This window comes from Papio anubis, chromosome 19 (genome assembly GCF_008728515.1).
Source record: "Papio anubis isolate 15944 chromosome 19, Panubis1.0, whole genome shotgun sequence".
Taxonomy (NCBI): Eukaryota; Metazoa; Chordata; class Mammalia; order Primates; family Cercopithecidae; genus Papio; species Papio anubis.
The window spans coordinates 27961370-27978676 of record NC_044994.1 but is presented as its reverse complement, the minus strand read 5'-3'; the positions used below and the strand labels follow the sequence as shown (position 1 = coordinate 27978676).

The 17307-nt window shown below is 38.0% G+C and overlaps 1 protein-coding gene across 4 annotated transcripts in view; it reads left to right on the top strand.

The window, feature by feature from the left end:
* The window catches only part of RPRD1A (regulation of nuclear pre-mRNA domain containing 1A), a 73706-nt gene extending 70080 nt beyond the window's left edge, over positions 1–3626 (top strand). For 2 of the 4 annotated variants that reach the window (XM_009192606.1, XM_031658789.1), the window contains 2 exons: positions 147–345; positions 2854–3626. In XM_009192606.1, coding sequence (XP_009190870.1) covers positions 147–296 — 150 coding nt within the window. In that variant the 3' untranslated portion in view covers positions 297–345; positions 2854–3626. Of the gene's footprint in view, positions 1–146 lie in introns of all 4 variants that reach the window. The other 2 variants (XM_003914308.2, XM_031658788.1) reach the window with 1 other exon arrangement.
* Positions 3627–17307: the final 13681 nt, after the last annotated feature.

Here is a 17307-nt window from a genome sequence, read left to right as displayed (position 1 = left end):
TTATGTATTTCCAAAGCTCATCTTTTGATGCGAAAACTCACACTGGAATAACCTTTTTAAATATGGCATTAACTTGATGTAGGTCATTATTAGCTAGGAAGTTCTTTCAATCCCTGAATGCTAATGAAAGTGGTTTGATGTTACAGGAGTACAAGCGCAAGCTAGCCAGAGTTTCCCTGGTGCGCAAAGAACTCAGGTCCCGGATCCAGAACCTGCCAGACTTATCTCGATTGCCCAACGTCACTGGCAGCCACATGCACCTGCCCTTTGCGGGAGACATCTACAGTGAAGATTGATGGACCAGCCTCTTCCCAGGTCCCAGGACTTTGCAAGAGATGGAGACAGGTTAGGTGGATAGTCCTGTAGTGTTATTTTTGTATATTGTTGAGAAAGAAACACTAACAAAAGGAACAACGAGTAATTTATAAAATTGTTTAAAATGTTGGTTTGTTTACTATTTTATTGGTAAATTAACATGACTTGATTTGAACAAAGTGATGATTTGTGTGTATTAATAAGCTCACAAATAGTGATTATTTTCAAAAGATCTTTTTGTAAATTTTTTTTTTTTTGATCTGGGGCCTTGTGAGAAATCCCTTGTTTCTATTTCTTCAGGTATTTTCCATTGTTTTTCTTTATTTTCTTCAGCATCTAATCACTGTATACTATGTAATTCCTAAAGGGGAAGAACTAATTAGGAGTTGATTGAGACTTTATTATGGTATAGTTAGGACTTGATTGTAGAAGGGACTAAATGTTCCAACATAATCTTTACCCTTCTCCCCAAACAAAATATCTATTCTGTGTCTCTACATGCCTTTGATTTCTTAGAGGTCGGTAATTTAACATTCAACATAGAAGTCACTTTGAGGGGCAGATGAAAGTCTAGAAAACTGTTCCTTAATAGCATTGTAAAAGTTCCATTCCAACTGCCAGTGTAGATTTTAAAAATGTTAAATAGTGACTCCCTTGATTAAACTGTTTGTAATTATTTGAGTAGATTAATAATGAAAATACTTTGGAAATAATATAAATTTTGACATTCTACCAAGAGGACAACTTTGGTTCTGGAACTGGTTTCAGTTTGTCAAATCAGTTCCTTTTAACATAATTGATCCCTTTAACAAAAAGCCATCTATGGGATTAAAAGACACATGAAATAATGATACTTTTATTATTCCCTTACTCATATAACTTTAAAAAATAGTATTTTTAGCTCTAATAGCTCAAGAACACAATATTCGTTAATGTTCAGTAAAGTAGCCTGAGACATTTTAAATGTTTCCTTAAGGTTTTTGAATGACTGTGTATTTGGCAGTTAAGCAGTGCCACACTACAGGGTAGATATGGTAAATTTTATATTTGTATATTTACAGTTACCAAAACAAATGTACTTTTACCTTTTATTTCTAACCCTGTGTGTTAGAGCAGTTGCATGCTCTCCTGCTTCTAAAAACACGTTGTTAAGCTGTGGATTTGTACTTAATAATGACTTAGGATAAACGTTTATTTTCATTCATTGCTTTACATAGTAGACATTTTTCTTCTCCTTGTAAGTAGATTCAAATTAGGTAGTCAATAAAACATCTTGAAAATCCCACAAGCCAGTTATGTCTCTCTAGTCTGAATGGCTTCATTGTTTCTTTCTCAGTATTAGAAATTGTAGTTAAAATGAATTACATATGAAGAAGGCAGACATTTATTTTTAATAGCCAAGTAGTTCTGCAAATAATTCTTTTAACAATTTGACCTCTCTCCAAAACAGAGACACATATAAGTAGTGCCCCTCCATGCACTACTAATAATACATGGCTTATTCCAAAGTTTTTTAGTCAACTTTTGGGACTTGGGGTGCATTTTCTCACAGAAAGAATAGTAGATTCCCTAACACTACCGCTGATAGCTCACCTGGGAACTGAATCCACTTAACCATGAATGTCCTTTACTTGTAACGTGGTTCACAGGTTACTAATCCTAGATCTTGACCAACATTTGTAACACCGCTCTAAGTAGAACACAGCATGCAGCAGCCACACTCACACCCTGGGATGTCTGCCTGTGCTGTGTACCTCTGTCCCTAGGTGTAGGAAATTGAAGAAAAAGATTCAGCCGAGTGGGGAGGTGACAATTGCACAATTATGAAACCTGGTTGTACATGTTATGAAAGTATACTAAGTTTTTATTAATGTGAAAGCAAAAACTTGTATGTTAACTTATTTTCAATCTCTTGACCTTATTTATGATCTGCTAATGTGGTGATTTATCCATTCAAAATATATATTTTTTTCCATTTAAAACTAATTTATAAACTATGTACTCCTGGGAAGATTTGAAATCTTTTAGAAGTTTGTTGAAATATTTTCACCATTTCAGACAGACTTCTGACTTAGATACTGATTTTAATGCCAGTATCTGCTCTAAATATTTATGATAAAAATGCATTATTTTTTTAAAAAGCTTGATGAGATTTGTGATAAGTGATAGTACTCAAAAACCTGAATCCCACCCCTCGACCAATCCTCCACAAACTTCAGTTGTTGGTTAACTTATTAATTGAACACAGACAATACAGTCTGATTTAGAAGTCATCTTTTCAGCCGTGTGATAATTAACATGGTAAGCCTTAGCAGCAAACGTTCTTCCTAAAAGGAAGACTTCATTTTCTCAAGAAATGGGATTAGTTGGGGGTATTATAATACCAAATTGTAAATCATGAGCATTTTCTCCACTGTGTACCTGAGGCAAATCATGCATCTTTGAGTGCAGTTTGGTCTGGCCCCTCAAGAGAAAAGCATGGTGCCGTAGGGCTACTATGGTTTGAATGGATACCATCACTCTTTTCTCCACATACAGTGCAGAGAGCTGTCTGGAGTGGCAATCTGAACAGATTCCCGGGTGCTCCTTCTCTCCTTCCACCACTACAGTAAGTAAAAGGACCATAGAGGGGAACCAGGAATCAGAGAATCAGCTGTGCTCAATAGCCAACCTCCCTGTCCAGATGCAGCTATTTTGGTACCTCCTCTCACATGCACTCTGAATCAGGGTTTTTCTATAAGAAATCTTTCAGAATCAGCAAAAGTGGGGATGACCTAGACATCTTGATTTGCAAAATCACAAAACTAAGTTGTCAATTATCACTATAGATGAGCAGCTCATCTTTTTAAAGTATAGTTACTGAACTGATTCTGAGAAATCTTTAGAGAGAAAAAACTCAACAGTACAAATACAACTAATTGGGAAAGTTAGAATGTCCTTTCTGAACTTTTCATTAAAAAAATTACATTATCTGAAATAACATAAAGCTACTAAACTGCTTTGTATTCTATTAAGAAATAGCTCCTAAAGATGTAGTCTTGTTTCATAGTTGTTGCACTATATCAAAGCTTAAAATGTAAGCCCAATTCTTCTCTGTATAGAAAGGAAACATTGTGTTACTTAATGAATTATTTATACAGAGCATTTGTTGCCAACTGTTGTTCCAGCCATCCACACAGGAGTCTGTTTTGAGGTGGCAATAGCACATGGGAAGATGAACTTTCCCTGTTTGTTTACCTGTTTTTCTTTGGCTGTATCTGATGACAGTATAAGATGTTCTTAATAAAGTTTTATGTTCTTTTTGAAATGTGTAGGTTGTTTTGTGAATCTGATTCATTGGATGTGGGGTGGGAAGGGGAAAGATTAATGGACTGGGAGGGAAGCAAAGTACTGGAAGTAATTCTGATGTTATGGTAGAGAGACTGCTGAAGGAGGAGATTACGTGGCCAGTAGTTCCCAAACTTGAGCGAGCATCAGAATTACCTAGAGCCAGTTTGTCCAACCTGTGGGCTGCACGTGACCCAGGACATCTTTGAGTGTGGTGCAACACAAATTTGTAAACTAAAACATAAAGAGATTTTTTTTTTAAAGCTCATTTAGCTATCATTAGTGTATTTAATGTGCGGCCCAAGACAATTCTTCTTCCAGTGTGGCCCAGGGAAGTCAAAAGATTGGACAGCCCTGACCTAGAGGATTTATAAACTACAGAGAGTTGGGCCCCACTCCCAGAGCTTCTGATTCAGTAGGTCTGGGGTAAGGCCTGATGGTTTACAGTTCAAACAACTTGATGCTGATGCCACTGGGGTTACGGACCACATTCTGACAACCACTGCTCTAAACAAATTCCAGGTAACAAAATAATAAAGTATGGTTTTTACAATTCATTATATAGCAAGTTCCTTATGGGAAAAGAACAAGACCACATATTCTTTTCTGGTCCACTGCTTAGTAGTGCTTTATTAAGTGCTTTTGAGTGAACAGATTCAATTGGTACTTTCAACCTCCTGGAGCCTATGCCCTTTCACCACTCCTTGAATTTAAAGCAAAATTGAAAATACTGGAAATCTGTGAGAATCTCCAGGGCAGTGTTTGCCATAATTTTTGATAAACTCAGTTGGAGCGTTTACAAAAAGGATACATACCTAGTGAGAAAATTTTCTGTGATTCTTACCATCTAAAAAGTTGGGGAGATGCAGTCCTCTGGCCGGTACCCCTGGTTCTCTATTCCTGGGTGGCATCTGGTCACTTTATCTGAATTCAGATACTTCCCATTCCCATCCACTTTTTTGCCTCTGCAGTAGTAGGTTTTATACAGTGGAACCCATACCCATAGATTCTGTTTCAGAAGATTTGGGATAGATGCAGAAATCTGCATTTTAAACAAGCTACCCAGATGATTCTAATGCAGGTAATTCATAGACTGCACTTTGAGAAACATGCCCTACAAAGCAATGTATGGTTTCTAACAGATAATAATGGTAGCTCACATATATGGTACTTACTGTGCACCAGAAACTGTTCTAAGCACCTCACTTATCCTTTGTGGTAAATACTCTGATTATTCCACTTTTATATCTGGGCAACGAAAATAATTTAAGTTCTGTGTGACTCTGCACGAGTAGATGGTGAAGATGAGATTCAAACCTGGCTCCAAGTTTGACTCCAAGCTGGTGCTCCTTAACCACTACGTGATGCTGCCTCTTACACTGATGTGTTGTTTTGCAGTTCCACTATCACCAAGTCTATATTTTGCATAACATTTCATGTGATAGTGAAATTAATGTTATCCAAGTATTCAAACTAAAAAGCAAGACGTCAGCTAAACGCACTGTTGAGTTCCAGGTCTGTTTTGGGAACTACTGTTCTAGGCATCCAACATGTTACCTCAAATAGACTTCTTCTCACATATGGCAAACCTTTAGAGGTTTTAAAAGGACTTTTTGTTCCAACAAAAGCAATTGTAATAGCAGGCCTTCCTGACAAGCCAAAAAAATGCTTTTCATCTGCCTTATTTTTAAGTTTGCATGTGCGGGATGTGCAAGTTTGTTATTGTTACGTGGGTAAACACGTGCCATGGTGGTTTGGTGCACCTATCAACCCGTCGCCCTGCATGTATTAGCTATTCTTCCTGATGCTCTTCCTCCTCATCTTCCTTATTTTAAACTTAAGAACCCCGTTGTCCACCTGGGAAAATTCCTCTATATTTTCTTATTTCATTTCTCTGTCTAGCACAGTTCTTATGATTCTTCTGAGGATGGGAGAGTGAAAGAGAAACAGAAATGCATTTTGGGGTCTGACCATCATCTGCCTTACCATAAAAGACTCAGTAGCCCTTGGTATGATTATACCACCACAGGTTTTTTGGATGACATAAAAAAATGGAAACTGTATTTTAATGTCTCTTCGATAAATGGATCATGGACTAAAGTAGAATTTGCAGTGAACCATAGAATTATACATATATCTGAGTTCTGTGCTTCATGGAAAAAGTATAAAACTGAAATTTTGAATTAATGTAAATGATATTGTGGTCCAGAGCCATTAAGTTTATTCAGATATGTCTTTAAAAATTCAGTTGTACAGGTATTGTGTCGTTAGTTTTATCATCTTTTTTTTTTTTTTTTAAATAGAGTTGGGGTCTTCCTATTTTGACCAGGCTGGTCCCGAACTCTGGCCTCAAGTGATCCTCCTGCCTTGGCCACCCAAAGTGCTAGGATTATAGGTGTGAGACACCACACCAAGCCAGTTTTATAATCTTTTTAAAGTCATATTTCTTTGTTCAGTGAAGGAAATTTCATGTTACTTAATGGAAAAACAAGATAAGTGAGAAATTTTAAGAAGTTTAAATCATACATTAAAACATGGCTTTTTCAAAATACTGTGTTAGTATTTATTGTCTTTTCTAGCTCTTGATATTTAAGTTATAAAATCTTGTATTTTTATAGAAAAAGTACAAGATTAGCAGAGTGCTCACAATGCTATTTGATTCTTTTAGAGGTACTTTTGTGTAATTTCATTATACTTCCATAAGGTGGGAAGTGGTGCCTGGGTTGTGGTTTTGTGATTTGAGTTGCTAGGCTGCAGCAGGAATGTGGTAAACTGTGGTAGGTTAAATTCTGTTTGCATTCTGCGTTCCGAGCTGGTGTTTGAGTGCTGCAGGACCTCTGGTGAGCTTCATGTCTAATTCCTTGGATCCCTATATAGCTAATAGCTGTGGATGCCCAAGTACAGGCAGATGTCATCGGTGCTTAGCATTCTCCCTGTTTGAGTTTCTAGTATCTTTATGTGTTGGCTAGCATGATGAAGAAAGATTGCAACTTCTTTCTAGTTTCTGTCTCTTTCCTTTCTTTCTTTTATATCCATTGATGGAACAGAACAGTTATAGTTGTGGTAAAATTTTATACCGGTAGCATAAAGCACCATCTTTTTCCACTTGAGCATAATTTTCCTTCCAGGAACCAGTAGGAAGCTAACTGCTAGTGATGAACTTATTGATTGGTTAAAATATAATTTTAACCAGTTTTTGCAGTATGGCATAAAGCTTTGGGTTAGAAAAATCTTTTTTTTTTTTTTTTAAGGGCATCTCTTTTGAAGAATACCACTTAGAAACAGAAAGCTTAATTTTTTAAAATATAAGGAAAGTGTTTTCAGAATATGAATTTTTTAAAAAGCTGTATATTTTTAATATTTAAATTAGTTTATAAGTTCTTATAAAGTGAAACAATAGCTTTTTTAGATAACCCAGGGGAATAGTTAAGCAATTTTATTTTCAGCTGTTATCTTACTTGTAGTCATATATGAAATAAAATATTCATTACATATATTTTTGGCAGTTAATAACCTTTGAATACTATAATGAGGTTAGATACAATGAACATATTAAGTGTTTGTTATCTATCATTTTACAAATTCTAAATACTTTTATTACGGAAAGTTATTGCCATCATTATACATCATTTGGTTAAAATATTCTTCAGTTTCATTTTGTTTTGGACTCTGATTTGGCTTCCATCTTCGTTATAATATATATTACTTAGAACATTCATAGTGAACAGTAAGAGGATCGTGCTCTTTGAGTTTGTAGTTTTCTAAGAGTTTGTAGTTTTCTAAGAATACCCATTGCAGAATTCTTCCTCACCTTTGCAGCATTTTATGGACCTAAGTTACTTAGTACATTGCGTGGATTTAGATAGCTTCTGTAAGCCCTTTAGAATTCCTTCATTCTGTACTAGAAATCTCATTTGTTTTTTAAATACGTTAAAGATGCACAGACTTCTTTATATGCTACTTAATGAAATTAAAATAGTATTTTATATCTTCTAAAAATCCACACAGTGTACTTTTGTTTTCCGAAGGATAAAATTGAAACATGACTTCAATAATTGTTTGCAGATGTGTTCTGATTTAAAAAATAATCTTAGTCTTTAGACATACATACCATCTGAACTTATCAATAAAAGCCAACAAAATTTAGTTATAAACTCAAAATTGTAGCATCTTCAGTTCTCTTTACTTTGGACAATAGTGTATCAAAGAACTCTACAGATTTGCATTGTGTCTGAACCCATGCCATCATCCCTTCAGAGAAGGGTGACAGGTGTATGCCATATATGCCCTTCTCATCTTACATTCCTCTGTCTCTTGCTTATGGCCTACATCACTAATTCTAGGAAGCCTGAATACAATCAGCACTCCAGATAGCCATTACCAAGTTGACTGGAGTTGGAACAGGAGTTAAAATACATTTCTTTGCTATCTGTCTAGGTGAAAAGTTTGATGGGTTGCTTTCAGCTTCAGAAGTGGTGCCAACTGAACTATAGTGAACAGTAAGAGGAACATGGTCTCGGCTTTTGTGGTTTCCTAAGGGTACCCGTTGAAAAATTCTTCTCAGCTTTTCTGCATTTTATGGACCTAAGTTGTCAGAAGTCCAGTTAATAAGTCAGAGTATCTAAATAAACACCTCTTACCCATTCAGTATAGCAAGCATAGTTTCTAAGGTTGTTGAATGGATATGTCGAGCCTTTACTATGTGGCAGACATTATAGAAGCATAAGAAAGGATTTAAAGATGAGTGAGATACAGCTTGCCCTCATAGAACTCAGAATTTAATGTAGGAGACAGATGCTTAAATAATGTCATAAGTTCTACACAAGTGGTGTGAAAAAGGTACACAACACTGAGGAAAGGATGGTTGATATCTGTGGGAAATAGATGGATAGTGCTTTATAGCTCTAGGAATGACATATGTACTCATTTCTGAAGGTTGATCAACTGACCATGGGTCAAATAAACAATGAAAAAGACTTTTAAAAGTTCTTTTTTGAAAACCTGTCTCAACATACTGATGAATTAAATGAAAGCTAAACAGGATGAGACAGTATATATAAACATACTTTTTGTAAACTATAAAGCACTACCAAAAGTTAGTGCTGTGGCCAGGTGCGGTGGCTCATGCCAGTAATCCCAGCACTTTGGGAGGCTGAGGCAGGTGGATCACAAGGTCAGGAGATCAAGACTGTCTTGGCTAACATGGTGAAACCCCATACCAAAAGAAAAAAAAAAATAGCCAGGCGTGGTGGCACATGCCTGTAGTCCCAGCTACTCGGGAGGCTGGGGAGGCTGAGGCAGGAGAATTGCTTGAACCTGGGAGGCAGAGGGTACAGTGAGGCAAGATCGTGCCACTGCACACCAGCCTGGATGACAGAGTGAGACTCCCACCTCAAAAAAAAAAAAAAGGTTTGTGCTGTTAATGGTCTTTGCCCAGTGTAAATCTGAATGCATCAAATGAATCTGAATGCATGTTAAGTTTACATGGTTAAGCTTAGGGTAGGTCTGTTGGAAAGGGTGAGGCTTTAGAGAGGGAAAAAAAAAATTTTTTTTTTTTTTTGAGACAAGGTCTTGCTCTGTCACCTAGGCTGGAGTGCACCTAGGCTAGTCTTTTTATACGAATCACATACAATTCTATTTCAATACCAAGTATCAAGTATCATTCCCAGGTTTCCCTGAGGGTATATGAAGAACGGTAGCTAGTACTATGATACACTAAGACTGACAGGGAGAATTATTTAGATCTATATGCTATAAATGTAATTCCAAGATATCGAAACAAAAATCCAAAACATGGATACTTAATACTACTACCCAATTGTCCCATAAGCTTTGTGTGATCTTTTCCTAAGTCCAGAATGAAATAATGCAATAACTAATTTGAAATACATATGATCTATTGATATGTTAGAGATTTTATTGTATCTTTAAAAGTTAAGGATTTTAAAACATGCTTTAAATATTGTAAATGTAAACATAATTTGGTATACTGGGGTGTGTGATTTCATATTAAAGTTGGTAAGAAAATATTCTCTAAAAAGCTGATAGCTCTGAATAGATAAATTTAAAAGCTTTCATATAAAGACTGGGCTAAAAAGGGCTTAAAGTTGAACTGAATATATTGAAAACTGTGTACTTTAAACACCTATACTATTGCATTTTCTTTTGTCTGTTAATATTGACAACAGAGGACCATACCCAAGGTTTGTAAACCATCATTTTGGGATGCCCAATTTATAAAAGAATATGTCAGTTCTAAAAGTTTTGCTATAATTTCCATCCTTGAGAAAAATAAAAGATTTGGAATTATTTCAGAGAAAATGATTGATTGATTGATTGATTGATTTTTCCTGAGACAGAGTCTCACTCTGTCACCCAGGCTGAAGTGCAGTGGCCCAGTCTCGGCTCACTGCAACCTCTGCCTCCTGGGTTCAGGCGATTCTTATGCCTCAGCCTTCAGAGTAGCTGGGATTATAGGCGCGCACCACCATGTCCAACTAATTTTTGTAATTTTAGTAGAGATGGGGTTTCACCATGTTGACCAGGCTGGTCTCAAACTCCGGACCTCAGGTGATCTGCCCACCTCAGCCTCCCAAAGTGCTGGGATTACAGGGGTGAGCCACCATGCCTGGCCGAAAATGATTTATATACATCTTGTACTTACAACTATGCATTAAGTCATTACAGGAAGACCCAACTGAGGCTGAAAGGACCTCTTGTATGTAATTTTGGAGATCGGGTCATTTGTGTTTTCTACATTTCATGAAGTGAATTCACAGATCAGGGCTTCTTTAACTCTAGTACCTACATGCCACTTCAAGAAAGGATCGTAAGTGAAAGCAGCTATCAAAGTAAGTCTGTCTTAGACTGACTAAGCTGCCTTCAAATGAACATAAACAACTAAAGATGTATTAGAAAAGTGTTTATATTGTTAAAGAAAAAATTACACGTTACAACGGTAGGGAAAATTCTATTCGGGACTATTGCTATAGGTGTCAAGACTATCACGATAAGGGAGAGAGATTGGGCTAACCTCAATATAGCAAAGACAGCTGGGGCTTTGTAGCCAGTGAGCAGAGTGAGGGGGATAGTGGATGGAAAACTACCAAGAGGAGACATCATGGATAGGGAGATTCTTGCTAAACTGACTTTGACAGGATTCTTGCTGAAGGCAGGCCAGAGTGGTCAGATATCAAGGGTGGGGAATTCCCACTAAACTGATTTAGCAGGATTCTTGCTAAAACTGGGCTAGGCAAAGCCAAAGACAGCCCAAGGATGAGGCCTAGTTGGGCTAGGCAAAGCCAAAGACAGCCCAAGGATGAGGCCTAGTTGAAAAGAGGGCTCAGAGAAGCCTGTCTAAAGAAGAGAGTCTGTTAAAATTATCACAACCAAAAAATGTTTACAAATACCCCAAAACAATTTGCCTACATTATTAGTGGGATGTATTCAAAGAAGAACCACTGTAGGGTAGGTGCTAAAATCTTGTTGGTCATCAGTGGTTTTATTGTTGGTATTGATATTAATATTTCATAGATGTATCGATCACTGATAACAGCACAGCTCAGCTGAGCACTTTCAATATTCCATCTACTCTTCTAGATGTTTTTCATGCACCATCTCATTGAGACCTCAACAAAGTTTTTATGAGGTAGGTACTGTTAATATCTTCGTTTTACATATAAAGAAACACTCAGATAAATTGAGAATTTGTTTAAGTTAATAAGTGACACAGCCAGGTACTGTACCAGGACAGGACCTCAAAGACTACAAGCTTAACCAGCAGGCTATATTGCCTCTCAAACACGTAATTCTTGGTCATAATTAAGAATTTTTTTTTTTTTTTTGAGACAGTCTCCAAAAAAACCTGAAGCTTTTGCCCAGGGTGGAGTGCAGTGGTGCAATCTCGGTTCACTGCAACCTCTGCCTCCCAGATTCAAACGATTCTCATGCCTCAGCTTCCCTAGTGGCTGGGATTACAGGTGTGTGCCACCATGCCTGGCTAATTTTTGTATTTTTAGTAGAGATGGGGTTTCACCATGTTAGCCAGGCTGGTCTTTTACCCCTGGCCTCAAGTGATACGCCCACCTTGGCCTCTCAAAGTGCTGGGATTACAGGCATGAGCCACCATGCCTGGCCATGAATTTTCAATGAGGAATAATTATATGATTTATCAAGTTAGAAAAGATACTATTATTTGGTTGAAGGGTTAAAACATTCAAGTAATGTTAAGTGATAAGATATGCAAACTCATGATGTTTTAAAGGAATTTATCTCTTCCAGCTCTGTCTCTGACGTGGTCTAGGGTAGCAGCACCATTACCGTTCCTGAGTAAAAGCAGCCCAATCTTCGGTTTTTGGTGTCACTATGAATTTCTGCTCAAAAGTAGCAGGATTTCTTGGACAGTGGCTGCTTCCAGGTTGGGGGCTGAAGGAGTGAAGATGGTCCTGGAACTTTTCTTTGCAGAGAAGCAAGGAGGGGATGCCTTCAAAGTTTTGATGGTGCTGAACAAAGCAGCCAGCTTTTACAAGGAGCTCGAGGAGCTCCTACTGGCCAAGATTTAACAACTTGAGCACCAAAATGGAAAATACAAATTGTAATTAATTAAAACAAGTAGACTGTGAAAAACTGTTTCTATCATAACGTTTTTAAAAGAAAAATTGAGATTTTCTTTCCAAATAACTAATATATACAAATTTATTTTTATTCTGAAAACTATTTCATTGTAAGTTTAACATCAGTACAGAGAGAAGTTTATTGCACATGTTCTAGATGAGTTACTTACACCCTGGGGTTACAGCCCTCACAGAGCTCACATACTGGAAGGCACACAGGCAGAAGACTCTCAGCAAACTCCTGTGTGAGAGCTGCGCTAGGGTGAGTATGGTGCTCCTCAGAAGTCCATTCTTCAGGAGGCATCTGACTCAGATTTGTGATCAGAGCTATGAGTGTTTCTCTGTGTTACACAGCAATAAATAGTTTACTTAGAGAAAAAAAGTGCTAAGAGGATGGATCCCGTACGGCAAGAGGCTGAAGATGAGAAGGCAGGGCGATTCCATATACCATGGTCCTGAATCAGAGGGATGGAATCCCCTGGTGAATAAGAGGAAGACTGCCTATTATAACTGAACAGGAATGAGAAAATGAGAGGACACAACTTTAAGGCAACGTCTGAAATGTGCAATTGTATTTTGAGACCCAGTTAATTCACTGGTACTGCTCCTCTTCGATATGATCCATTTGGGAACATTACTTGGGAGTTCTAAAATTTGAGTAGGGATCAAATTAGAAGTCACCATTGTGTAAAAACCCCAAAGGGCTGTGCTGAGAGGGAGAATAGTGTCCGCTTTAGAACTAGGGTATGTCAAAGATGATTTTGGCCTCCAGATTGTCATCAACTCTGTCATCCCAGAGTTCTTTGTATCACCACCAAGGCACACCAGTTTTTGTCCCCTCTTGCCATTTGCCCAATCATTCCTGTTGGCTTTTCTCTCTAATAGGGTTCTGCTTACCCCATACATCCCTTTCTGGCTGGTGAGGGTCGCTTTTTCATCCTCATGATGGCTACCTTTAACTTACGCTTGCTGGTCCACAGGGTCGGTGGTACTCTGGTCACGTGTTCCAGGCTCCACAGCCCATGACTAGAAAAGTAGCCCACGGCTATTTTGAGCTGTCTTCAGGATGCACTGCTGTAGCCAGTAGGATGCATAAGCATGTGACAGGCCCTATGGCAATATGGTGGAGGCCCAGGAAAGCCATGAAATTACAGCTGCTCAAAATCTGAGCCTATGTTGTATCTCTGCTGCTTCTCTTTACAGGATTTAAAACTTAATGTCTACATTAAATTTAGGTAATGTTTATTTTTTTAAGGATAGATAATTCACATAAAATTTACCTCTTCAATGTGTAGAATTGTGTTTTTAGTACAGTCAGAGTTGTACAACCATGGTTACTATCTAATTCCAGAATATTTTCATCACCCTAAAAAGAAACCCCCTACTCATTAGGAGTTGCTCCCCATTCTCCCTATCCCTCTGGCAACAACTTGTCTATTTCTGTGTATTCTCCTATTCTGAACATTCCATATAAATGGAATCACGCAATATGTGGTCTTTGGTGTCTGGCTTCTTGCAATTAATACAATGTTTTCAAGGGTCATTCATGTTCTAGCATATATCAGTAATTTTTTATGACTGAACATTACTATTCCACTGTATGGAAAAACCACATTTTGTTTATTCAACAGTTGCTGGACATTCAAAAAACACTCTTTTAGCTATTTTGAATTTTTCATTTTATGCATATTATAAACACTACTGTCATGAACATTCATATATAGGTTTTTGTGTGGACATCTGTTTTCAGTTCTCTTGGGTATATGCCTGAGTGGAATTGTTGGGTCATATGGTAACTCTGTTTAAATTTTTGAGGAACTGCCAAACTTCTAAAGTGACTCCACCATCTTACAATCCTAGGAGCAATGTGTGATGGTTCCAGTTTCTTTACATCTTCACCACTTGTACTGTGTCTGTGAGTCAGCCTAGGTATGAAGTATCTTTTTCATGTATTCATTAGCCATGTTGGAGAACTGTGTTCAGATTCTGACCATCTTTCGTCTTTTTATTATTGAATTTTAAGAGTTCTTTATAATTCTGGATATAGGTCCCTTATCAGATACAAATGCTTCTCAATTTAGGGTGGGTTATGTCCTGGTAAACCCATCGTAAAGTTAAAAAATCTCAAGTTGAGGCTGGGCACAGTGGTTCACGCCTGTAATCCCAGGACTTTGGGAGTCTGAGTTGGGCAGATCGAGACCATCCTGGCCAACATGGTGAAACACTGTTTCTACTAAAAATACAAAAATTAGCTGGGCGTGGTGGCATGTGCCTTTAGTCCCAGCTATTCGGGAGGCAGAGGCAGGAGAATCACTTGAACCCAGTGATTCAAGTGAGGTTGCAGTGAGCCGAGACTGCGCCACTGCACTCCAGCCTAGCAACAGAGCAAGACTCTGTCTCCAAAAAAAAAAAAAAAAAAAAAATCTCAAGTTGAACCATCGTAAGTTGGAGGTCATTTGTATATGATTTGCAAATATTTTCTCCCACTCGGGGGCTGACTTTTCACTTTCTTGATGGTGTCCTTTGAACAAAGCACACAAGTCTTTAATTTTTATGAAGTCCAGTTTATCTGTTTTTCTTGTTGTCGCTTGTGCTTTTGATGTCATACCTAAGAAACCACTACATAGTACAGGGTTATGAAGATTTACTCCTGTATCTTCCTTCTAAAAGTTTTATAGTTTTATATCCACACTTCAGTTTTCAAATATTCTTTAGAAATGCCCAAAGACCTTTCTGCCAAATAGAAAAGTCAAGAATCCATGGTGTCCCTCACTTGCAAATGAAGTAATGCGAACAACTTCCCACCAAAGAGTCCCTGTCTTTACTACTTTTTATCTACTTTCCAATCATGTGCTCAGAAAGGACCTTAGTTCTTAGTGTGGAACAAGTAGAACTCATTAAATGTAGTAGTCTAGGAATCTGCAGAGCTTGTGCTGTGTGCTGGACAACAAATTAAGTACTGGGGGTACACATGAGACCACTCAGGTCTGCAAAGAGCTCACAGGCAGTTGGTAATGATCAGAAACAAGACACTACAGGGTCACCAGAACTGTGGGAAAAAAAGTGGCCCCTCATAATGCAGTGGGGTTGAGGTAGAGGGCAGTCTCCAAAGTAGTCCTAAAGGAAAAAGCACATGCAGAGGCCCGAAGCTGACAAGTACATCGTATGTATTGAGAACTGCAAAGAGCTCGCTATGACCAGGTGATCAGGAGCAAGAAGAGTTCAAGAGAAACAGATGTTCTAGAGAGAAGTTAGCCAGAAAGGTAAAGCAGCTACCATAACCATTGTGTTGTGCCAGATGCTGTGGACACAAAGTGAATACCTGGTCTTTTGGTGCTGGCACCAGTTAGCACAATTTTATTTCATGCAACTATAAAACCAAGTGGTTAACCTTGGCCTTTGAGTATATTTTTAATTGACAAATAATAATTGTAGGCCAGGCACGGTGGCTCATACCTGTAATCCCAGCACTTTGGGAGGCTGAGGCGGGTGAATCACTAGGTCAGGAGTTCACAACCAGCCTGGCCAACATGGTGAAACCCCGTCTCTACTAAAAATACAAAAGATTAGCTGGGCGTAGTGGTGGGCGCCTGTAATCCCAGCTACTCAGGAGGCTGAGGCAGGAGAATCGCTTGAACCCAGGAGACGGAGGCTGCAGTGAGCCAAGATCATACCACTGCATTCCAGCCCAGGCGACAAAGTGAGACTACATCTCAAAAAAAAGGACAAATAATTGTATATATTTATGTGACACAATGTGTTTCATTACACGTATACACTGGTGTAATCCAATCAGGCTAATTAATAGATCCATCACCTCAAACGTTTATCATTTCTTTGTGGCGAGAACATTAAAAAATCCTCTTTTGGCTGGGCACTGTGGCTCACACCTGTAATTGTAGCACTTTGGGAGAGTGAGTTGGGAGGATTGCTGGAAGCCAGGAATTCAAGATGAGCCTGGGCAACATAGTAAGATCCTGCCTCTACAAAAAATAAATAATTATGGCTTCTTGTAGTAGGAAATGAAAAAATTTGAAATGAAGTATTAGCCAGGTGCAGTGGTGTGTGCCTGTAGTCCCAGCTATTCTGGAGGCTGAGGCAACAGATCACTTGAGCCCAGGAGTTCAAGGCTACAGTGATCTATAATCATGCTACAGCACTCTAGCCCAGATGACAGAGCAAGACTCTATCTCTAAAGAAAAAAAAAAAGCCAAAACCCTCTTTCAGCTATTTTGAAATATACATTAACTATAGTCATCATGCTGTACGATAGATCACTGGAACTTATTCCTCTTAATTGAAATTTCCCTTTCCCTTTCTCCTCCCCCCACCCCCAGCCACAGCCTCCAGTAATCACCATTATATCCTCTACTTCTATGAGCTCTACTTTTTTAGATCCCATGTAAATAATACAGTATTTGTCTCTCTGTGTCTGGCTTATTTCAGTTAGCATAATGTCCGCCAGGTTCATCCATGTTATCACAACTGACAGAATTTCTTGCTTTTTAAAGGCTGAATAGTATTCCATTGTGTATATACACATTTACAAAAATCCATCCTTTGACAAGCATTTCTGTTGTTTCCATATCTTGGTTATTGTGAATAATGCTACAATGAAATACTGTAGGGCAGACATCTCTTTGACTACTGATTTCAATTCCTTTGGATATATATGCAGATGTGGGATCATATGGTAATTCTACCTTTAGTTTTTTGAGGAACCTCCATGCTGTTTTCCAAAGTTGCTGTACTAATTTATAGTATCACCAACAGTATGTTCCCTTTTCTAAACAGAAAGAAAATTTTAGTCTCCTATTGAGTGATCTATAATCAGGAATGTTCCAGATATTTACTTTTGCAATCAAAATAGGAATAAGGTTCAGGTTTTACTAAAACAGTTATGCAGATAATTGTGAGAAAATAGGACTTGATCCTTTTCCTGAATTATCAGTAATGCTATAGACACATGGAAGAAACCCTTCTGAGTGAATAGACCCTCTCATAAAGATCTCAATTCCCTTTTGAAAGAAAATGACATAAATACAAACTGCTG